Genomic DNA, 24,307 nt, shown 5'->3' with positions numbered 1-24,307 from the left:
ACATATTTTTCTGGCAGCAACAGATTTGGAAAGAAAAAGGTATAAAAAGTACCCAGGCTTGCAGCGATTGCTGGGACACCACGAGAAGAATCTCAACTCTCTCAGGTCAAGGATCTAATTACGCTTAGATCCTGAGGTGTGCTTTCAAGAATTAGATGGTATGCCTACATTATCTGGCAAAACCATTGTGCCTGAATGTCAACTAAATTGGTTGGCGTGTTTAAAACCATTTTAAAGTCTCTGATCATTCTTGACATTTCAGGCTCAAATATTTGTATATGGAAGTCAAATGAATGAGGAACAAGTACCTCTTTATTTATATATTAACTTACAAATCACCAGCGATACAAGTAATTTGTTGAGGTTATTGACCCCAATCTTTCTGTTATTGCTCCAGATACATGCAACATCACCAAAAGCTCATTTGTCTGTAGAACAACACTAAACATGACTTAATAGCTACATTCTTTCACAGCTTAGGATTCCAGATGATTACAGCGCTGAAAGAAAGACATTTGATGAATTGTGTCAGTTTCTTTGCTAAGGCAATCCATAACAAATCCCAATGCCATGCTGCCTCCCTGTGCTTTCCTTTGTTTCAAATGTTGATCTACTTTTGCTTCAAAGATGCTTTTCCTTAGCTATTCCTGAGGCAAGGCATTTCACACACCAACAACTTTCTTATGAAGGGCAATTTTCTCAACTCTTCTGTTACTGCACAAGGTGATTTTAAATTGATAACCCCCTTTGTCACAAACTCACAAACCAGAGACATATATAATGGTAGCATAAGTAATTTAATCAGGTAAGGAACTCTTCTTGCAAGGCATAAGCAAATAGTTCACTTTTTAAATAGGTGTTGCCACAAAGTGTACCTTTTTCAGCACCCTCAGTGATTTGTTCTTCGAAATTACTTAGGAGTGAATTCATTTATAGTTATAAAGTCGGCAACCTCTGTTAGTAATGAATAACTGAGCGAAATAGTGTTATACATGACTTACTGCCAACAAAATTGCATGGGACAAGGGTTGAGCGTATTTATTTCTACCTAATGCATTTTGTCTGAAGGATGCTTACCCTGCTTCTTTTGCAACTAGAAATTAATATAGTTTTCAATGGAATTTCTGGCAACAGGCACATAAGTTGCAGACTTCTTACTACAATGTCCGTACATATCTTACGGTGAAGGCCAATATAACCTCAGAACCAGTTAGAAATTATGGGATATATTCCTAATTACCTTTTGCACAGCAGCCCGTTTTTCTTGTTTAGCTTTAAACTCTGCCAGGAGTCCGCTGCCCATAACTTGGACTCCATACCAACGGCCACCTTGTGGGCTGCTCTTGCTGTCCGACTTCTCTGTCTTCCCTGAATCCTCAAACACAGCATCCACAGAATCTGGTGTTTTGTGCTCCTCTGGGTGTTCTGTGCTGCCATTTTGTTCCACCTGCTTTGATTCCCTTTTAGTTAGGTCTGTGGCCGGACTTTTCATTACTCCTTTGGGTGACGATGGCTCTTCTGGAACAATCACGGTCTGTGGCCGTTCAGTTTTGCTGGACCGAGATTTAATTAAATTTAGGAAACTAGTTTTTTTGGAGTCCTTCCTCTTTTTTTCATCTGAATCACCAGAATCCAGGGACTCTGAGCTCCTAAGTGAGAGTCTCCTAAAACATGAAATTTTAAAAGATAATTTGTAGACGTAAATTTTTTTAGGCATTTTGAACTGAGACAAAAACTCAACCAGGTGATCTGGCGATCCAAGTCAGGGATGAGTCAACAAGTAGTGCTGGGAGTGTTAAGACATAGGCATGAACCTTTGTACGTTCGCCCATCTTCTAGCCACTGGCTAGAAAACTAGAAGCAGTTCTCCAACCAACCCCATTAATCTGTGGAATGTGTTTAATGACCTAGACAGTGAGGAAAAGTAACGCAAAAAACCCTGAGAACTTGCAAAAAGCCACACAGGTTGCTTTGGTTGGTTTATGAGTCAATGTAATGTGTTTAGTAGTTCCATGGTGCATTTATTTTAAATTCTTCAACATTACGGTACATGGCAGTTAAAATATATCATTTTATAGGAAAATCAAATACTGGCCTTCTATAATTCCAATTTTATGAACCAGAGCAACAGAGTGCATTATTTGTAAAACGCCTGATTACAGTAGTTTTGAGAGGATAATGCTTCCTCATACTTCTAGAGGTATAAACAGTTGGATGAATTGCACTGTCATGAATTCAAAGAGTCATTTTACATTTTCATCTTGACTTGTATTCATTTTAGAAACTATAACTATCAGCACAGGAGGAGGGGCAGTATTAAAGAACAAAATGCTAACTTGTCAACTTAGGTAGCATCTTCCTCATTTGTCAAATATTATCTTTCACATTTTGGAATTAGCTTGCACCGATTAAAACAGGCGCCTTAGAATTACACTGCAATTTCATCATGGAAAAGATTAGATAGAATCATGAAAAAATGAAAAGTGATTGCATACTCTCAAGTTAATGGTTCTCTGTTACCCTTATTTGGTTTGTAATATTATTCTGGAGCTGGTCAAGAACTACTAAGGAAAATGCTGTGTTCTGAACCAATATATGAATACTCCAGATATAGGGGGAGAAATATGTCATCTTTCCCACTTGTATGCCAGAGTGATTCCTAACAGTTCCTAATTGCAGGGTGCAGGTGTTAGCAGGTTAATGAAATTTAAACTAAAATAATAAATGACAGGCAGCATCAGCTAAGAGAGAGAACAGGGAAGCAGGAAGAGGTGGGGCATTTCTAAGTAGAGGTGGGGCATTTCTAAGTAGAGGTGGAAATAAGGTCACAGAACAAAAAAGACCATGCACTTTGCTTGCAAGCTAATTGCTTAATTCAAACTTCACATACAGAGGAATAATAAAAAAGTATTATAGAATTGAAGATTTGAAGCCCTTCAACTAACAATGCCAATCAGTCAAAATTCCTATCAGATCAAGGTACCAAGTGTTTGGTAGCAATATTGTTTTCACATTGTTTCAAGAAACAGCTTCAACTTTCCCTGCTGGTGCCCAATCAGTTAAAGGGTAATCCAAGAGAAATTCTACAATCTCAGTTTTGCTTTTTTGACGAATGAGTCAATTTTAAGTTTTGTACTGAATGTTAACAACAACTTATGTTTATATAATGCTATTAACATAATAAAACATCCCAAGATCACTTCAAGGAGCATTATAAAACAAACTATAACACCAAGACACACAGGAAGGTATTAGGTCATATGACCAAAAGTTTGGTTTTACAGAGTGTCTTAGAGGAGGAAAGCGAGATAGAGAGGTGCAGGAAGGATATTCCAGAACTTGAGGCTAGGCAATCAAAGGCATGACCACGAATGATGGAGCAATTAAAATCGAGGAAGCACAAGACGTCAGAATTAGAGGAACAATTATCTTGGAGGGATGTGCAGCTGAAGGAGATTACTGAGATAGAGAAGGGTGAGAATTTTCAAATCAAGGCATTGTTTGACTGGAAGCCAATAAAGGAACAAATCATTTAGATAATGAAATATCCTATGCATAGAGGCCAAAGATCTATATTCAACAAAAGAATACTTCCTTTGCAGGAAAGAAGCTATAGGTGCCTGGGAGAACTTCAGCATTATTTCCTGTAACAAGTGAAACTTTGATAGCATATTTTGGAAATATGGAAGATGAAAGTCTTATCTGAATCCTGACTAAAGGAAGATCTATTTACATAATCAGATCTTGCTCAAATTTATTGCAGGTGTTGTAGCCATGAAATGAAAGGCAACGAGGATCAACAAATAGGAACATGATCTTCTTTATCTTTTGGTAACCAAAATTGTCAGGGAAAAGCTCAAGTTTGCAGTTATCATCCTGGCACCTGATGACAAAAGTGGAGGGAGCATGGTGGGGGGGCAACCAGGATTGGCATTCTGTCTTACATTTTGGGAATTGATATCATTCAACATTGGTGGAAGTTAATTATTATTGAGACCAATAAATGAAAAGGGAAACATGAAAACTTCATTCCACGGTTCAGCATTAACAAATACCAGCACAACATTTGGTGTCAAAATGACTGTTGTGTGGTACAAGTTATGGCCAGTTCTACCGCAGCTGCCAATTTTCAGGAAAAAACAGCTTAAGCTGGAAATCTTCTGCAGATCAGGCAGAGAAACATAAGTCACTTGAGGTTGCAATCTAAGGCCTTTCATCAGAACAGAATGATTCATGCATGTTTCTTCAATTAGTTTTAGAACTTATAATCGTATAATTGGGAATAAAAATGTGGTAATTGGTGTCTAAATTACGTTTTAATCCATTACTTTCAACTCTCAATGGTCTCACATCAATTTACGTAACTCAAATATAATAACTTACTTCGACTCCATTCGTGTTACCTTCTTGGTAAAAAATTCATCCACTCCCTCATCAATTCTACTCATAAGGCCATTCTGTTCACCCTCCTGGGACTCTGCTGCAGAAAGCTGACAGAGAAAATGATTGCCTTTTTTCAGTTCAGAAGTATAAACAGTTTATGGAAGTCACTTTTCAAAACATCATGTTCGCATAAATCCAATTGTAAACCTTCAACCTGTCATTCAGAAGGTTCAGGGTCAGATGTCTGTAAACCCAGCTCCCATCCAGGGCATGTTTTGCCAGTTTTTGGCCAAAGTTGCTCAGTAGGTCTCCCTCATTGAGTAAGCGCTGTGTCATAAGGAACCTACAAATAATAATGTGGGTCTACTGCTTGACTAAATGTGAATCAAGTCACCAGGGAGAAATGGCCAAAACATCCTAGAAAAATATATTATTTAACAAGCACAAAACTAAATGTTAATTACCTATTGCAGGTATTTGATACATCCTTTCTCGTTCTTGGAACATAGTTCAATTTCTGTGCACAAATTAAAACTCTGCATTCCATCTAGGATAATCCTTTTCAAAGATTCACATCAATCTGTGAGCATGGATCAGATGATCTTGCCAAACACAGTGCATACAAAGTTTAGTTCTGAACCACAGCTTAATCCTTTGACCAAAGGGTGGTAACAGAAAACGTGGAAATAGAGAAAACAAACAACTCCAAGCTTCATCAAGTGAGAGGTAACTGAAGCTTTTCATATGTAGATCAAACGATTGCCACAGAAGACTAAACCAATGGCAATTAAGCTAACAGTTTTACTCATTTGTTCAGCCTACACTTACTTGTGAGGACAAAAGCAGCACAAATCTGCAAGAGGAAAACTATGATGATCCAAGAACTTGATGTCCAGGTCCACTATTGCGCAATTCAGCATGAAAGGTCAGATGAGTGCATGTATGTTCCCCAAAGTGGCTACCTTGCAGACAGCGTCAAAGCAGCACTTCACATACTGGCTGATGTAGTTGTTGTATGACATGAGAACTTACATTCTTAAATGGGCCCTGGCATCCAAGGGAATAACAAGCAGGAAATTCATCACAGCTGATAAAAGCATTGTGAATGTTAGAACATAGTTCCTTTCAGTGGAACAATTTAGTGGTGTTTATAATTCCAGCATCACAAATTCAAGATAAATGAAAGTCAGATACTTTGTGGACAGTGTTGAATAAGTTGTAATTGCTGCCTTATGGGGATGCTAAAGAACATAAGGCACATCTACTAATGAAATATGGAGCTCACAATTGTACATGTTATAAGAGCAGGATGCAGTAATGGACAGAAATATAGCGTGTTTATCACAAAAATAAATCAGAGATTTCAATGAGTCTGATATTTAGCTCAAGAATAAGTTCCAAGGCAGTAAGCTGACTGACAAATGGCATGACTTTCCTGAGGCCCTTATGAACGTATATGACTGGATGGTCACCTACTGAACTTACTGTCAGCAGCAGATGATAGGTTCCGAGTGGTGTCACAAGAACTGTGCGATTTGGCTGACAGATTACGAGGAAGGAGGAACAAGGAAAGTTAAGATAGCCAGAGCTCATTATTTCCATGAGTGATAATATTAACCCTGACACTATGTAAATTATTTCTCAGTTAGAATAACAGGCTTTTGAAATAAAGGGATGGTCGATCACTGAAGAAAGCACGTCTGGCTTTGTGACAACATTTCTTAAAGGGAGAGAGAGAGCACTCGAATATAGGTCCTAGTCTAAACCTGAGCTTTATGTCCAGCATGTCAAGTGTGACCACTATTTCTACCCACTGAATGAGCTTGGTACAAAGGAGGTAGGTGAACACCAGGGCTTGAACAAAAAAATTAAGGCTGACATGCAGTATTGAGGGTCAGCGGTGCCATCTTTCGAGTGAGGTGTTAAACCCTTGCAGGTGGATGTAAAGTGTTTTGAGATGACCAGTGGTCACGAAAAACACTATATAAATGAGAGTCTTAATGCAAGGGAGGCATGAAATTTTTGTTCCAGGAGATCAGCAGACCATCTGATGATATTACTCAAGTGGCACTTGCAACAGTATCTTGCCAAAAATCTTTTTCTAACACACTGGATGAGAAATTTATTAGGTCATACAATTATTAGGTGCCCTTTAACCTCCAAAGCAGTATTTGAAGCACACTTGCAACTTGTGGGGTGAATCATGCTGGACTCGATATTGGTGATATCATTAATGAGCATGCAATGCATGTCCAACCCAAGTATGCAGAGCAGACAGATCATGATGTTAACCAGCGTGCAACACTAAATTGATGCAGTGATGCCATTTTAGAGCTTAATGCTCCAACACCCTCTCTTAACCTTGCACAGCCGAACACGCAATTAAGAGGAAGGAACCGAACCCCTCTTCCTCGTCCACACCAGTGTTTTTTTATTGGGACAATCAACTACTAACAGGTTAATTACTTTGATTTCTTTTGGTTGTTATACACCACAAATGCTTGGTGCTTTCTATAGCTACTTTAAGTCGCAAAAATCTACAGGGAGTAGTGTGGTAGGTGCCAAAGAAACTTTTGCCGACTTCAAGACTTTTACACTACCCAGTTGCTCTCAGACATGAGTCCCAGTGTATGCATTCCATTTGGAATACATCATGACTTGGAGAATGAACAGAGGCCATGCAGAGCAGGGCAAATTGCTGGAAGGGGAAGAGGAGGAGAGGGGAGGAAGAGGAGGGGGCAGAAGGGAGGAGGGGGAAGAGGAGAATGGCTTTCAGCAGGATGCCATATCTACCCAGCAAGGTCTAACAGAAATTCTCCTACCTCAGTGAGAAACAATATGCGAGACAGTTGTACTTCAGTAAGAACGCCCTCACTATAATCTACCAACCACTGCACCCACAACCGCAATCTCAGAGCAGGACAAGAACCACATTGCCAATGGCTGTGAAGGCAGCTGTGGCAATGAGCTTTTATGCGTCTGGCTCCTTCAAGGTTCAAGCTGGAGATATTTACCAGCATCTTGCAGTTTGTCATCCACTGTTGCATATAGGTGGTCACAGAGGCTCTCCACTGAATGAAAATTAACTACATTTCATTCTCTCTTGCGGAGAGAAAATGACAGAACAAACATGTGGCTTTGCTAGGATTGCAGGCTTCCCCATGCAGAATGCCACTGGCTGCATGCACATTGCTTTGCTGATGATTCTGGTGTGCAACCTACACACAAGCGTGCAGCAAGCATAAAATGAAAGTCATGTTGCCACACAAACGAGAGAGCAAACCGCTGGCATGGTGAAACAAGGCTGCCACTTCCTTTACTGCTCTAGAGAAGCCCTGCAGTATTCAACAAAACGGGTGCCAAAACGTGGTGATCTGCTGCATGCTGCACCACTTCATCATTGTGAGGTGGCAACCTTCGCCACCAGCTATATAGTGAGCAGTTGAGGGGCAGCAAAGTTGTCTGCTCACTCTGCCAGTTTGTCTCTGGCAAGAGAGTGAAAAGTAGTTAGCTCTCATTGATTGGAGAGCATGATGCAAGAGCAACTGAGGGGCGCTGAGGCCTCTGCTCATTCTGTCTGTCTCTGCCGAGAGAATGAAATTGGTAGTTGGTTCGCACTGAATGGAGAGCATGATGCAGAGAAAGAAGGGAGGAGGGGGGAGAGGAAGAGGGAAGCAACTTAGGTAGCATCTATCGAACCGGGCTGTCCTTGAAAAACATAACCAAAGGAGATACCGGGAACCACAATTCCAATTCCACATTCATCAACAGTCTGATGCCTTATCGAAGGCCATCACAGCAACTGCTTAACCATAATGTAAAAAAATGTCACCACAAAATAAACATTCCAAACTAAATTTTCACCATTGACGTTGAACCCCTCCACAACTCCATCACAAACCAAAGCGGTCTAAGAGTTCCCTGCTTCTTCCTTGAGCAGTGGCCCAAACAGTCCCTATTCATTACGACCCTCCTCTACCTGGCTGAACTTGTTCTCATATTGAGCAACTTCTCCTTTGATTTGATTCACTGTCTCCCAATTTTTAAAATATTCATCCATGGGATGTGAGCTTCGCCGGCTAGGCCAGCATTTCTTGTCCATCCCCAACTGCCCTTGAGAAGGTGGGGATGGACTGCCTTCTTGAACCGCAGCCGTCCCTGTGGTGTGGTACACCCACAGTGCTGCTGGGAAGGGAGTTCCAGGATTTTGATCCCATGACAGTGAAGGAATGGTGATATAGTTCCTTGTCAGGATTGTGTAGATGAACTTTCAAGTGGTGATGTACCTATGCACCTGGGGCTCTAGGTGGTGAGGTTGCAGGTTTGGAAGGTGCTGTCAAAGGAGCCTTGGTGTGTTGCTGTACATCTTGTACATAGTACACACTGCTGCCTGCCACTGTGCATTGATTGTGAAGAGACCGAATAGTGAAGTTGGCAGATGGGATGCCGATCAAGCGGCCTGCCTGATCCTAGATGTTGTTGAGCTTCTTGAATGTTGTTGGAGCTGCATTCATCCAGGCAAGTGGAGAGTTTTCCGCCACACTGCTGGCTTGTACCATATAGATGGTGGAGAGGCTTTGGGGAGTCAGGAGTTGAGTTACTCTCTGCAGAATTCCTAGCCTCTAACCTGTTCTTATGGCCACAGTATTTATATGGCTGGTCCAGTTCAGTTTCTGGTCAATGCTAACCCCCAGGATGTTGATAGTGGGGTATTCAACAATGGTAATGCCATTGAATGTCAATGGGTGATGGTTAGATTCTCTCTTGTTGGAGATGGCGATTGCCTGGCACTTTTGTGGCACAAATGCTACTTGCCACTTGTCAGCCCAAGCCTGGATATTGTCCAGGTCTTGCCGCATTTGGATATGGACCGCTTCAGTGTCTGAGGAGCTGCAAATGGTAACGGACATTGTGCAGTCATCAGCAAACTGCTTTGCTGCGGTTTCATCTTCCCTAGTTTAGATGCTAATTTATCATTTGTATGTTGAGGTAGAATGAATTATCTGTAGAAAACCAAGGGAAGGAAACTCTGCAAAAAAGCCCTTTTGGTCCATTATGTTTGGTGATCCTAGTGTACAGTGAGGTCAATTTGAAACAAGATATGGAACTAATGACCACAAGTACTGCACACTGCACATACAGCATGAACTGTTCAACAGTGCACTCTTTTTGTTTATAGTATCCCCAACATTTCTCCATCCATTTATTAAAGGAAGGTAATGGAGATTATGAGCAGGTTCATAATTTCTTCTCTATTAGTACATTATGAGCAGAATGCATTTCAAAGTAAGATCCTACAGTACAATCCTTCAAACTGTAATTCTGGTCTTTTAAAGGTCACTGGAAACTCCAGCTTAGATATTGATCTCACAGCATTAACAAAAATAGAAACCTTTAGGATCTGAAAAGTTACTACCGATGATGAAGATGAATTGTGATACATTTCTACAAGGTAGAATTAATATTCCAATTGCTAGCCTGAAGCCATTCTTTTTGGATGCCACTACCACACACGTCAATGGAAGGTCTCATTCTGTACAGTTAAAATTGCTGTCCCTAGTCATAAAGAACCTTGAAGCGTACTGAACTACTTCTCAGCTAATAAAAACTGCCCTGATAATATACATTCTCATTAATAATCACATGAAAAGAGTTGCTGACATTGGACACAACCATTGTGGTTCTAAGCTCTATACATTGAATAAATAAAATGGAAAACACAATGGAACAGAATTAAGCAAAGATTTTTGAACACAAAAAGACTTACAGCTGTCTTGCTTGGTGGTAACTTTTTGTTCCTCTTGGGTCTAGATTTTGTATAATGCTCCAGTTTCTTTACCTCTTCTGAGGGTAGTTCAGTCATCATACTGCTGGGCCGTGATGACCTTTCTTGCTTGCTGTAAATACTTGAAGCAGGAGCTGACTCATCAAAATGGACTGGGATCTCCTCCAAGGCCTTATCTAGGTCAAACTCCATCTCTGCACAAAAAAATGGGATTACTGGGACTCCCAAATATTTAATAAGAATATTGGACAAATTTAGAGGATGTAACTGCTTTGGCAACACCTTATTACCACTCAAAAACAATTATAACTTTAATTAACAAATTAGTGCTATGACAGCAGTATACACAATCTACAAGATACAGTCACTAAGGCTCCTTCAACAGCACCTCCCAAACCTGTAACCTCTACCACCTAGAAGGATAAGGGCAGCAGAAGCATGGGAACACCACCACCTCCAAGCCACACACCATCTTGAGTGTGTGGCTATTGCTGTTCCTTCGTTGTTGCTTGATCAAAATCCTGACACACTCTTCCTAACAACACTGTGGGTGTTCCTACAACACATTGGGCCGCAGCAGTTCAAGGCGGCGGCTCACCACCACTTCTCTAGGGCAATTAGGTATGGGCAATAGCAATGCCTCCATCTCATGAATGAATAAAAAAAAATCCATGTTGGATGCCACAAGGGTTGATGGCAACATACTAAGCAGTTCAAAGGCAGCAAGGCTTAGACAATATCTAGGCCTGGGTTGACAAGTGGCAAGTAACAATCGAGCCAGACAAGTGCCAGGCAATGGCCATCACCAACAAGAGAATCTAACCATTGCTTCTTGACATTCAATGGCATTATCATCACTGAATCCCCCATGATCAACCTTCTGAGGATTAAAAACTGAACTGGAGCAGCCATCTAAATACTGTGCCTACAAGAGGTCAGGGGCTAGGAATCATTTGGTGGGTAACTCACCTTCGGACTCCCCAAAGCCTATACAGCATCTACAAGGCACAAGGAGTGTGTTGGAATACTTTCCACTTGTCTGGATGAGTGCAGTTCCAGCAACACTCAAGAAGCTCAACACTATCCAGAGCAAAGCAGGCCACTTGATTGATACCCCATCCACAAACATTTGCTCCCTCCACTACCGATGCACAGTGGCAGCAGTGTGTACCATCTACAAGATGCACTGCAGGAACTCACCAAGCCTCCTTAGGCAGCACCTTCCAAGTCCATGACCGCTACTATCTATAAGGACAAGGGCAGCAGACACATGGTTACACCGCCACCTGGAAGTTTCCCTCCAAGCCACTCACCATCCTGACTTGGAAATATAATCACCGTTCCTTCACTGTCACTAGGTCAGAATTCGGAAACTTCCTCCCTAACAGCACTGTGGGTGTAACTAGATCACATGGACCGCAGCGATTCAAGAAGGCAGCGCATCACCACCTTCTCAAAGGTAATTAGGGAAGGGCAATAAATGCTGGCCTAGACAGTGGCACCCACATCCCACAGAATTAACGAACAATATCTCTGTGTCTCTCTCGCTCCGCAGATGCTGGCAGACCTGATGAGTTTTTCCAGCATTTTTTATTTTCGTTTCAGATTTCCAGCATGCACAGTATTTTGCCTTTATGTAAGTATGGAGAAGCTTTGGCCCTCGACTTTGTCCAACAGATTCAAGCTACTTGCTACCTGTGTGGATGAGAAAAGAATTGCAGGGTAGATGGGTAAACTGACCATAACACCATGGCACAGTAGACCATTCAAGTGGAGAGAATGAAAAGGAATGTGGCTAGTGATAAAAATACTGTATAGTCAGGGGAAAGACACTGTTCCCTGCAGCTGTTACTGGGAGTTCCGAAGGTTATGTTGCCTGCCTGGTACCAAGGTTAAAGACATCTCCTCGCAGCTGGAGAAGAACTTGAAGTTGGAGGGGGAGGATCCCTTCGTCTTGGTCCACGTCGGAACCAATGCGCTAAGCAGAGCTAGGAATGGTATTTTGCTAAGAAAGTTTAAAGAGTTAGAGTCCAAATTAAAAAGCATAACATTAAAATTACTAATCTTTGGAGTTGTTACCTGAGCCATTTATCAATTGGCAGAGGGATAAAGCGATTAGAAGGCTAATTGCGTGGCTGAGGGAGTGGTGTTGGAGACAAGGGTTTTGCTTCATGGTCTTATGGCACAAATACTGGGTAAAGGGGGAGCTGTTCCAGTGGGACGAGCTCCACTTAACTGGACTGGGGCCAGTGTTCTGGCAAATCAAATAATTTGGGCTTTAAACCAATAAAGAGGGGGAATGGGAATATTTAGCAAATTCAATGGCAGCAAGAGAAATGTCAAAGCTCTAGAGCAGAGTGGCGTTTTGGGTAAAAATAAGCAGAGTGGGTCAGGAAGGGACAGTGAGAGTCACAAAGGTAACAGGGCATTAGTGACTAAAGTGATGTCAGGGAAAATTAGAAAAATGTCAAAACTAAAGGCACTATATCTGAATGCGCGAATCATTTGCATCAAATTAGATGAATTAATAGCACAGATAGAAATTAATAGGTTTGATCTGAAAATCATTACAAACACGGTAATGCAGGAAGGGATATAGACAGTAGAAAGGTCGGATCTTGTCTCAGAAAAGCAGGAAGTAGAATAAATTTGGGTGGAACTAAGAAACAGCAATGAGCAGAAAAAATTGCTGGGAGTTGTTCATCGCCAACCACCCGCAACAGTACCTGGAGTGTACAGCAAATTAAAAATCAGGAAATTAGAGACCCCTGTAATAAGGATAAAGTAACAATCAGGGGGGAACTTTAAACTTCATGTAGACTAGACAAACTAAATTTGCAGCAATAACATGTAGGACAAGTTCATAGAAAGTATGCAAGATGGTTTTCTAGATCAGTATGTCAAGGCACCATCTAGGGAACTGGCTAGTTTGAATCATTATCATGTAATGAGAAAAGTTTAATTAATAATCTTGTTGCAAAGCAGCCTCGAGGGAAGAGTGACCATCATACATAATTTTATATTGAGTTTGAAATTGAAGGTCCAAAACTAGGATCTTAAATCCAAACAAAGAAAATTACATAGGTATGGAGGAGCGCTTGGCAAAGGTAGATTGCAAAACTGCTGTAAAGGATATGATGGTAGACAAACTAGGGCCAGTATTTAAAGAATGCATAATTTTCAACAAATATACATTCCTTTAAGGCACAAAAACCCCACAAAAATAGTCTAACTGTGGTTAACAAGAGAAATCAAAATGGCATTAGATTAGAAGAGGCTTATAATGTTGCCCAAAAGAGTTGTAAACCTGAGGATTGGGAAGATTTTAAAATTCAGCAAAGGAAGACCAAGAAATTGATGAGGAAAGGAATGAGAAAAGAGGATATTACTGTAGATTAGCAAGAGACACAAAACAGAACATTAACAGTTCTATAGGTATGTAAAAAGAAAGAGATTAGTGAAAGTGAATTTGGGCCCATTAAAAGGCAGAAGCAGGTGAAATGGGGAATAAGAAAATGGCACAGATATTAAATAAATATTTTGTATCTGTCTTCATGGTAGAAAATACAAAAAAACATTCTGAAAGTAACAGGAAACCAAGGGTCTAGTGAGAATGAGGAAGTTAAAGACATAATTTATAAGTAAAGGAAGAGAATTAGAGAAATTAATGGGACTAAGTGGCAGCAAATCTTCTAGACCTGTCAACCTGCATCGTATGGTTTTAAAAGAGGTAGCTGCAGAGATATTGGATGCAATGGTTTTGATCTTCCAGAACTCTTTAGATCCTAGGACAGTTCCCAAGGATTGGAAGGTAGCAAACATTAAGAAAGACATTACTTAAGGGGGAACTGTCTAATTAGCCTAACATAAGTAGTAGCAAAATTCTATATCATTAGGGACATGGTAACAGTACACTTAGGAAAATTATAGTATGATTAAGCAGAGTCAACATGGGTTTATGAAAGAGAAATCATATTTAACAAATCTATTTAGAATTGAAGAGAGACACAAGCTGTCGAAACGTTTTGTCTTGCGTTCATCAGGTCCGACGCAAGAATACCAATTTAAATAGAAGCAATAATTTATACTGCATGAGAAAAGGGTGCTGATTGGTTGGCCAGTCAACTCTGATTGGTTGAGGTGTTGTTGTGGAGAATGTACCAGGGAGCTATTGCTACCTATGCTTTTGAACATGAAATGCCCTGAACATGCTCTTTCTGCTTGCAAAGCACCGGGCCCTGCATATGTAGCTTCTAGAAACCATAAGTGAATGACATTATGAACCTTACTGACAATCTTAAATTGGTTGTCAGTGTACGTCTTAGCACACTTAGGATTGTTCAGCAAGTGCTGCCCAATTGTGCAATCACATCTAATGCTAAGACATTTAGTTCTGAGTTTTGCACGCATAGGCTGGCTCCTAGCATTGCACCAGCACTAAAAGCCATATAACCACATTACTCATTTTTTGGTGGGGGGAAATGTCTTTTTGGCTTGACAGCAGCATCCCGTTAGTGGAAAATACCACTCGCGTTGCTACTCCATAGTAGCAGCATAAAAAGGCAGCAATGTCACAAATAGGGTCTGGACCATTTGCTCATTGTGCAAGCTTGATGGCTGCCCTGATCAGATTATTGCTCGACATGTGTCACGCACACTAATGACTGGGCCTAAAGCTGCCACTTTCGGACTTGAAAGGTGCCCTGTCTACCTTAAATTACCCTGGAAGGGCAAGGTATCTCAAAAATTTGAGCAACGGGTCAAGCTGGCCATTTCATGGACTCGCTGTTCAAACTACGGGTAAGTTGAATGAAAGATCTACAAGGATCTGCTCTTTCAATCAATGACTGACTCTCTCCCGAATTTGCTGCTGATGACTTGCCTGAACCTATCAGCAGCAAATTCAGGACAGAATCAGTCTCTGATTGGACAAGCAGCGAGTAGTGTGAAGGTGAGTGGCTACTCTTTTGTTTTCAGTGTGCATGCTCTCTCAGTCTCCTGCACAGGCGCCAGCTGAAGAAGCACAGGGCCACAATGGCACACAGGGAGATCACAAGGAAAAGCAGAGTGCAAGGACGCAAGCAAAGGCTGGAGGTCGGGTAGGCCCGGGGGAGGCTGGTCCTCCTGATTGCTCCTGAAGTAGTGTCCAAACTTCGTGGGGAGAGAGTGTGCGTGTGCAAGAGAGAGAGAGAGAGAAAGTATGTGTGTGAGAATGCATGTGTGCGCACGTGGCTTCTCATACCATATCGTCCCAAACTCGCACATTAATTATGCATTCCTGGGAAACACGATGTTTCAATGGCGGGCAGGCTCCAATTCGCCCGCCATGCCGTCACCTCACCGCTTCATCACACCGGGAGCCCCATGCACACCTCTCAGTGTGTCCAGCCCAGAACTGCTGCAAATAAGACTTGGCCCTGAAAGGCAAGAGGACCACAGCCCCCAGGTTTAGTTATGCATCTCTCGAGCGCCTTTTGGATGCTGTGGAGGTCCACCATGATGTCCTCTACCCCAGCTCTGGCCGCAGGAGGGGCAGCAACATTATCACTTCAGCTTGGGAGGTAATGACAGTGGTGATCAGTGCCAATGCTGCATAGATGAGGTTGGCCATCCAATGAGGGTAGTGGATGAATGACCTCAACCATGCAGCCAGGTTAAGGCAACAATCTCATCACTCTAAACTCACACACTCAAGCCCATCACCCATTCACTAGCATCTCACTCACTGCCAGCTCAAGGGACATCACCACCTATTCTCTCACACGTCCATCTGGCCTCATCTCCTCTGGAGACTGCCTCCTCAGCCCTCACCATCTTGAGGCTATTTGCACAGATCAACGTGCCCCTACACACACCCTGGGATACCGCCCCCTCCTCGGTAAGGCCCTCAGTCTGCAGCCCCTTCCCATGCCTGGGGCTCCCCCTCCCCCACCCCAGGCATTCCCTAGCCCTGCAGCCATACAAAGCCACCCCTGCCTTATGAATGGTCTTGTAGGTAGAGATCAACCCATGAGCCCACTAAAAGTGATGTGGTGCTGTCTGTGAAGCCTGGCGCTGATGACTGCAATTGTTGCCTGAAGTAAGGTAGGCAAAGCAACCTCGAAGACCCAAGCAAAGCGCAGCTTGCCAGGTGCACATCACTTGTGCAGATGTGAAACACATTGGCGTGATGGGCAGACGATGCAGTGCAGCGGGATGAGCCTGGCGGGCTAGCCTTATAATGATATGCAGATGTATTACAACGAGATTCCTGACAGCCTGCCGTTGACAGGCTGAGTGGACGATTGCAAACTGGCTTCACAATGTCATGATTCAGTTTGGCCGCCTCGCCATATTGTCCACTCACACCGCCAAGCACACCTGACACCAGTGGACACAGAAAATTCCATCCTGTGTGTGTGTTTGTGTGTGAGGGTGAGGGAGAGCAAGTGTCTGTGTGTGTATATATATATATATATATGTGTGTGAGAGAGAGAGAGAGAGAGAGAGTGTGTGAGTGTGAGAGCGAGCGAGCGCGTGTGTGTGTCTGTGCATTAGTGCCTATGTGTGCGCGCGTGTCTGTGTGTGAGAAAGAGAGAGAGAGAGACAGTGTGTGTGTCTGTGCATGTGTGAGAGAGAGGCAGTCACTGTGTGTGTGTGTGTGTGTAAGCAGGTGAATCTGGGTGATTTTGAGTGCGAGAACCCTGAGATTTGGAGTGAGCCACAAACACACACCATGCCTTCCTCATCCTCCCTCCCCAGAAACCTGTCCAAAAAGCAGGTCGAGAGAAGAGGAAAACCCAGACTGAAAGACAACCTGCATCAGACCCTCACTTTCATATGAGTTCTACTGAGGGCAGCACAGAACGTGCGCCACCAGAGGCGAGTGCAAGGTCAGTGTTAGTTAATCCCAACTCCTTGGCTCGGCCCTGGTCCCCACCCCTTCCCTGGGGCTTAGTCTGTCTTTCTTTAGCTTTGCTTATTAAGCAAAAAAACAAGAAAAAAATTATTGATGAACTCTGCTGCTTGGCAAATTTTAATGGGCATTTTTATTGATTACTCTTTTTGAAATTTATTGCTTTGACATTGATATTTTCAAAATTCATGTTTAATGTTGTATAAAATCTGTGAAACCTTATCTTACCGAAATTTGATCAGCAGCCCCGAGTCAGAAAAAAATGGAAATGTGGGCCCCCCTCACTCAAAAAGCTTGGACAATCCTGACTTAGTACAATTATTCAGTGCATTGGTCAGACTACACCTGGGGTACTGTGTGCCATTTTGGTCTCCTTCCCCAAGGAAGGATATACTTGCCCTGAAGGGAGTGCAAAGAAGGTCCACTGGACTGGTTCCTGGGATGAGGGGATTGTCCTAAGAGGAGGGATTGAGTAGACTGAGCTTAATATTCCCTCGAGTTTGAGAGAATGATAGAGGATCCAATTAAACATATAAAACTCTTAAGGGGCTTGGCAGGGTAGATGCTGACAAAGTGTTTCTCCTGGCTGGGGAATCTAGAACACAGGGTCGCAATCTCAGAATAAAGGGTAGGCATTTAGGTCTGAGATGAGGAGAAATTATTTGCTCAAAGGATCTTGAATCTTTGGTATTCTGTACTCCAGAGAGCCATGGATACTCAACTGTTCAGTATATTCAAGGCAGAGGTTGATTGATTTTTGGGTACTAAGGGGATTTGGAATATAGAGATAGTGAGAACAGGTGGAGTTGAAATAGGTTAGCCCTGAACTTCTTGAATTACAGAGCAGGCTCAAAGGACCAAATACTCCAGCACCTATTTCTTATGTCCACATAAACACCAATGTAGGCTCTTGAAGCAGAGATGAACTTGCTTTGGACATAGGTCATAGTTCTTTTGAAGGAGGGAAAGAAGTGAATGAAGGAAAAAACACACAGACACACAAACAAGAACTAGAAGCTCCAATCAGAAAGCTGAAAGACAGGTAGGCAGAGACTTCAAGATTCAGTTTGGCTACAGTAGGCCAAGAATGAGGCAGGTCACACCAAGTGTAAGTTGTGATCCATGATAGGTATAGTCATCCTCATTCTTTAAACATATTTCACCTTCAACATCAATTGAGAATGCCGCCAAATGAAGCAACACCATGGGCATAATATTATGGGGTTCGGACGGCTTGCCCAAGCAGTGTGGGCGGGCTAAACAGGGGTATAGTGCAACTTCTGCCCCTCACTTTGGAGGAAATCTTGCATCTGGAGCTGCCGTCCGATCCGATTATTAGTGGCGTGAGTGGGTGCTGTTGGCCCTGCAACGAAGAAGCAAAAGGCAGCAGCACAATGGATCCCCAGAAGCAGGTAAGTCTGGGGTCTTGGGCAGGAAGCGTTTGGGCAGGTAAGGGAGGGGAGGCAGGAGGCCTCCTGGTGGTGGGTTCAAAGCAACAGGCCAGTAGGAAGAAAGGGGGTAGAGTTCTATCTTGGGGGGCTGCCCTCCCAATCCTCAAAGGGCAGCCCCTGAAGATAGAACCACCTCCCTTCCTTCCCGTCCTTTTGAAGAATTTTTTTAAAAATCAGGTGGAGTTTGAATGGCTGTGTTTGACTGACAGTTTTGTGAGCTTAGAAGTGGATTAAGCTTTTTTCTAGTGGAGTATGATTGTTTTGACAGTTTCATGGCATCTCAAAGGCTTCCCAATGTTATTATAGAAATCATCAGTTCTGTCCATCGTGGATATTGGGAGAGTAGGTATGGAGGGAATATGGTGGGGCATGGAGGAGGAGACAGAAAGCAGGAAACTATAGGCCAGTTGGTCTTACATCTTTCATTGTGAAAATGCTAGAATCCATTATTAAGGAAGTAGTAGCAGGACATTTAAAAAATCATTACACAATCAGGCAGAGTTAACATGAGAGTGAATTTTACACACCCCTCTCCCCCCCTCGCTCGTGTATTTGAAGGCGTAGGTGCACGTAAAATAAAACGGGTGGCCAGCCTACCTCCTTCCTGCCCACCCCCGAACTGTCCCTCATATTACAGCGGGCAGGTAAGGCGTCAGAAAGCCCGCTCATTCTTAGGCCGATTAAGGGCCTCATTCTGCCTCCAGCACAATAATACGTGCAGCTGGGGAAGGTGCAACAAAGGGGACCAGGCTGCCCTCTTGAGTGAAAGGCAGAAGGAAGGGGGAGGGTACCTCCTTTGCGGGGGGTGGATCCCCTGTGACCCTTTGCGCCTACCCCCATCCAAATTCCCCCTTGCTAGGGTCCCCAGTCCCTCCCTGAACAGAATTCCCAGGCCTACCCAAATCCAGTATCCATGTTCTCTTCTTCTCGGGACTCCCTGTAGTCCCAGCAGAGGCCATTACTTTTTTAAATTCATTCACGAAATGTGGACTTTGCTGGCTGGGCCAGCATTTATTGCCCATCCCTAGCTGCCCTTGAGAAGGTGGTGGTGAGCTACCTTCTTGAACTGCTGCAATCCTGGTGCTGCTGGGAATATAAGAGCTGTCGACCAATCAGATTGGCTGGAAGCTCTCAAGCGTAGGACTTCCTGTCCCTAAATGGCGGAAGTCCCACTCTCAACTTGTACTGCTGCCCTCAGCGTATTACTGCAGTAATAAAGTTTTTAAAGTTGGTGAGCTGCCGACCGACTTTTCTACCAGCGGGTGAAGAATACGCTCCTCTGTAAAATTCACCCCACGGTTTTGTAAAAAGGAAATTGCGTTTGACAAATTTATTAGAGTTCTTTGAGGATGTAACAAGCAGGGTGGATGAAGGGGAACCAGTAGATGAACTGTAATATTTGATTTCCAAAAGGTGAAGTGCCACATAATAGGTTACTACACAACATTTAAGAGCTTGTGGTGTTGAGGGTGATATATTAGCATGGATAGAGGATTAGCTAACGAAAAGGAAATGGAAAATTGGGATAAATGGTTCATTTTCAACTTGGCAAACTGTAACTAGTGGAGTGCCACAGGAATCAGTGCTGGGGCCTCAACCATTTGTGATCCATATTAATGACATTGATGAAGGGGCTGACTGTACTGTTGCCAAATTTGCTAACAATACAAGGAAAGCAATTTGTGAGGAGAGTACAAAGAGTCCACAAAGGGTTATTGAAAGGTTAAGTTAGTGGGTAACTATTTGGCAGATGGAGTATCATGTGAGATTGTCCACTTTGGCAGAAGAATAGAAAAGCAGATTATCTAAATGGAGAGAGACTACAGAACACTGCAGTAATAGGGATCTGGATGTCCTTGTACATGAATCACAAAAAAATTAGCATGCAGGTATAGCAAATAATTAGAAATGCAAATGGAATGTTGGCCTTTATTCCAAGGGGGATGGGATATAAAAGTAGGGAATTCTTGTACAACTGTACAGGGCATTGATGAGACCATACCTTGAATATTGCATACAGTTTTAGTCTCTTTACTTAAGGAAGGATATACTTGCACGGTTCAGCAGTGTAGTGAAGGCTCACTAGGCTGATTCCTGGGATGAAAGGGTTGTCTTATGAGGGAAGGTTGAGTAGGTTGGGCCTATACTCATTGGAGTTTAGAAGAATTTGAGGTGATCTTATTGAAAAATAAAAGATTCTGAGGAGGCTTGACACAGTATATTCTGAGAGGATGCTTTCTCTTGTGGGGGAATCTAGAACTAGGGGGCACTGTTTAAAAATAAGGGGTCTTCCAGTTAGAGATGAGGATCTTAGTGAATGGCAGAGCAGCTCAAGTGGTTAAAAGGCCTACTCCAGCCCCTATTTCTTATGGAAGAGGGCATGGTGATATGGAAGGGGCATGGGGGATATGGGGTTTGGGGTGGGTGGGCAGTGAGAGGAGTGAGAGGTAGGATGCCTAACACACATGTACAGAATTGGGTTGATGTCCCAGTGAACCAAGCCAGGCCTTCTAACCTCCCAGCCTCAGCATCCACCTGCCTCTATTTCAGCTTTGGGAGGTTGCAGCCCCGACTCCAGCCTGCCCAGGCCACCCCATGATGAAAATAGCATGGGTGGGTACTGCTGAGCAGGAGGAGGGATTGTGATGTCGGGAAATGGTCTGGCTTGTGATTTCTGTCTCTCAGATGAGGATCCTATATACTCCAAATATAGTTGGGTATGACAGTGAGTGCACTGACTGTTTAATACTATGACAATGTCTATTGTATCTGTGGTGGGTGCACTGGCTCTAAATTACATCCGTCCTTTGTGCTGAAGGACTTCTGCATTATTTGCATCACCACATATGTCCTGAACTTCTCTTTGGCATCAACTATAAACAATTGGTTTATTTGAATGGGACCTAGAAACAGAGCTCCAATCCAAACAGGAATAATCCATATGATCTGCAAACACTATACTGGAAATCCTGTTCTTCTTTGAATATATCAAAGGATCTTTTACATCCATCTGAACTAACAGATGGAGCCCTTCATTTAATGCCTTCATCCAAAAGTTGGCACCTCTGACAACGTAGAGCTCATTTAGTTTACCCATCGAAAGCGGTTCATAGATTACAAGTTCCTGGAGTGAACTCAACACCTTCTGAGTCTAAACACGCAAAAGGTGGATGAGCTCAATCTGGAATCAAAATCAATACATGTGTACAAATGGACCCAAAAACTGTGGCGCTAATTTATAGTCAACTTCTGTACATTACATAGATACATACATACACACACACACATATATTTATTTATATATATATATATATATATATATATATACCTGAGAACAGGCTTTTCACACAGGGAGCCACATTTGCACATTTTTCTCACTTAAGGGGCCGAAGAGCAAATTTTGGAAAGATATGGTTCAGCGCAACAATAAACTGACTTTCAAAAAAGGCTGAGGTTTTAAGGAAAGAAACAATTGCTGAGCAAAAGTACAGCAATATCATAGCAATAAATTGTAAAATTAAAAAAAGAGTAATTAATAAAAATAACCAATGTGTGGTCTGTGTGTGTGTCTGGCTCACTCCCAGTCTCAGGGTGCTCACTCACCCACTGTGGGTGTGTGTGTTGGTGTTGGTGTGTGGTGATGAGAGTGAGTGAGAAACCTGAGACTGGGTGTAAGGCAGACTCGCACTCAACCCCCTGCCACACACAGTCACTCAGTCTCTCTTACTCACAGCCACATACTCACCACGGCACCGTCAGCTCCCCGGGTCCGACGCGACTTCTCCCTCCCCGGGCTTGACATCCCTGCCTCCTCGTGCTCCATCCCCGTTGCTCCTGCCTCCATCCCCAACATACCCGCGCTTCCCTCAGCCCGGCAGCCCTCAGCACACTCGACAATGCCAGTGTTCGCTGCTCCTCCAATCAGAGACTGTTTCTCTCCTTCATTTGCTGCTGATAGGATCATTAGCCAGCCTATCAGCAGTAAACGTGGGAGAGAAACAGTCTCTAACTGGGGGAGCAGCTCCATGCAGAATCTTCCATTGAAACTCAGCTGTTTGACCGGAATTTTGAAAACTGGGTCCGGGAGTCACGTAGAGGGGCTTCACAGGCCGCACGCGGTCCATACATTGGACAAGCCTGCCTTAGAAGTTGAAAGCTACATAAATAACAATAATTAACTTTGCAGAAAACATTTTGCAAAACTGTTCAATGCAATGATACAGAGACATTAGTTAATTAATTGTACAAAGACAATAGAAATTGCTACAGAAGGTTGAAAAAATAACTGCTTTCATAAAACTTTTGTATACTGGAGAGAAAGCCATCTGAGATGCCATTCTTTAAAAGGAAAGATTTTCATATGGCTTTCGTCTCCACTCGATGGAGTAGTATCTATGTCTCTGTGAACGTTGCAGGCATTGCATCCTTCCTTGTTCCGAACATTGTACTTCAACTTTTATTTTGTTCCTATTGCTGAATACATTAAAATAGGAGAAAATTGATCCTAATAGCTCCAATATATTTACAGCAAATAGTATATTTGGGGCTTAAATATCAGCATTTTCAAAATTGTGACATGTATTTCTCTCAGAGCAGAATCGTCCAGTCCCATTGGCAGTGGGCATCATGGCAGGCGTGAGCGGATAATATGGCGAGAAGGCCAAAAATCGGTTTTGTTCCACCGTGAAACTAGTTTGCAATCGTCCGGTCCACCCATCAATGGCACCACGTATCGAGAACCTAATTTTAATACTTAAACATCTCATTGTAAGCTCTGCTCGCCGGAATCATCACCCCACGCTGGGTCATCCGGGCGATGTGTTTCACAACTGTAGATAAGCGACGTGCACCTGGTGAGCTGCACTTCGTTCAGGACTTCGAGGTTTGTTTGTCTATCTTGCTTCGGGCAGCACTTGCGGTCATGAGCGCCAGGCTTCATAGGCAGCACCACATCACTTTTAGGGGGGGGGAATTCATGGGCAGGTCTCTGCTTCCCAAACCAGCCGTAAGGCGGGGGTGCTTTGCAACAGCTGCAGGGCTAGGGTTTGCCTGGGGGAGGGAGAGGAGTGGCCTGAGGCAAAAGAAGAGGCTGCAGGGCGAGGTGTACTTGGAAAAGGGGGTATCCCACAGTGCATGTGAGGGTGCACATGTTGACCTGTGCAAGAGGCAGTCTCCAGAGATGAGGCCAGATGGAGATGCGACGATGTGTGTGAGAGTGGTGATGTCCGTTGAGCTGGCAGTGAGTGAGATGCCAGTGGATGTATGATGGCCTTGTGAGTTTAGAATGATGAGATGGTCGACTTCCCCTGGCAGCCTGGATGAGATTATTCATCCGCTTTCTGCACTGGATGGCTGACCTCTTGTGTGTAGCGTAGGCACTGACCACCTCTGCTAAGGCCTCCCAAGCCAGAGTGGTGAGACTGATGGGCCTCCTGCGGCCAAAGCAGGGGTACAGGACATTGTGGCGGGCCTCCAAGGCATCCAGAAGGTGTCCTGGGGATGCGTCACTGAATCTTGGAGTTGGGATGGGGTGGGGGGGCACTGCTGCACACTTCGTGGATTTTGGGGCCATATCTTCACTGGAGCAGTCCTGGGCTGCAAGCATTGACAAGTGTGCACACGGCTGTAGTTTACATATGGCGCCTGGTGTGAGGAAGCGGTGAGCTGGAAATATTGGAGGCTGCCTGCCAGCGTGTTTCCTGTGGCTGCATTATTAATGAGGCGGGAAGGGGGGCGATACGACTCGAAAAACCGCCATCACGATTTACGGGTAAAATGTCTTTTTCCACGCCC

At 43.4% G+C, this 24,307-nt stretch overlaps 1 protein-coding gene across 4 annotated transcripts in view; it reads right to left on the bottom strand.

The window, feature by feature from the left end:
* Window positions 1-24,307, bottom strand: part of LOC144679016 (F-actin-uncapping protein LRRC16A-like) — a 431,407-nt gene that overhangs the window by 20,614 nt on the left and 386,486 nt on the right. For 2 of the 4 annotated variants that reach the window (XM_078539233.1, XM_078539234.1), the window contains exons 31-33: window positions 10,151-10,362; window positions 4,384-4,490; window positions 1,241-1,664 (exon numbers count right to left, since the gene is read on the bottom strand). In XM_078539233.1, coding sequence (XP_078395359.1) covers window positions 1,241-1,664; window positions 4,384-4,490; window positions 10,151-10,362 — 743 coding nt within the window. The remainder of the gene's footprint in view (window positions 1-1,240; window positions 1,665-4,383; window positions 4,491-10,150; window positions 10,363-24,307) is intronic. The other 2 variants (XM_078539236.1, XM_078539237.1) reach the window with 1 other exon arrangement.

Source organism: Cetorhinus maximus, chromosome 3 (assembly GCF_964194155.1).
Source record: "Cetorhinus maximus chromosome 3, sCetMax3.hap1.1, whole genome shotgun sequence".
Lineage (NCBI taxonomy): Eukaryota > Metazoa > Chordata > Chondrichthyes > Lamniformes > Cetorhinidae > Cetorhinus > Cetorhinus maximus.
The sequence above is the reverse complement of the archived record's forward strand: the minus strand, read 5'-3'. Positions and strand labels throughout refer to the sequence as shown.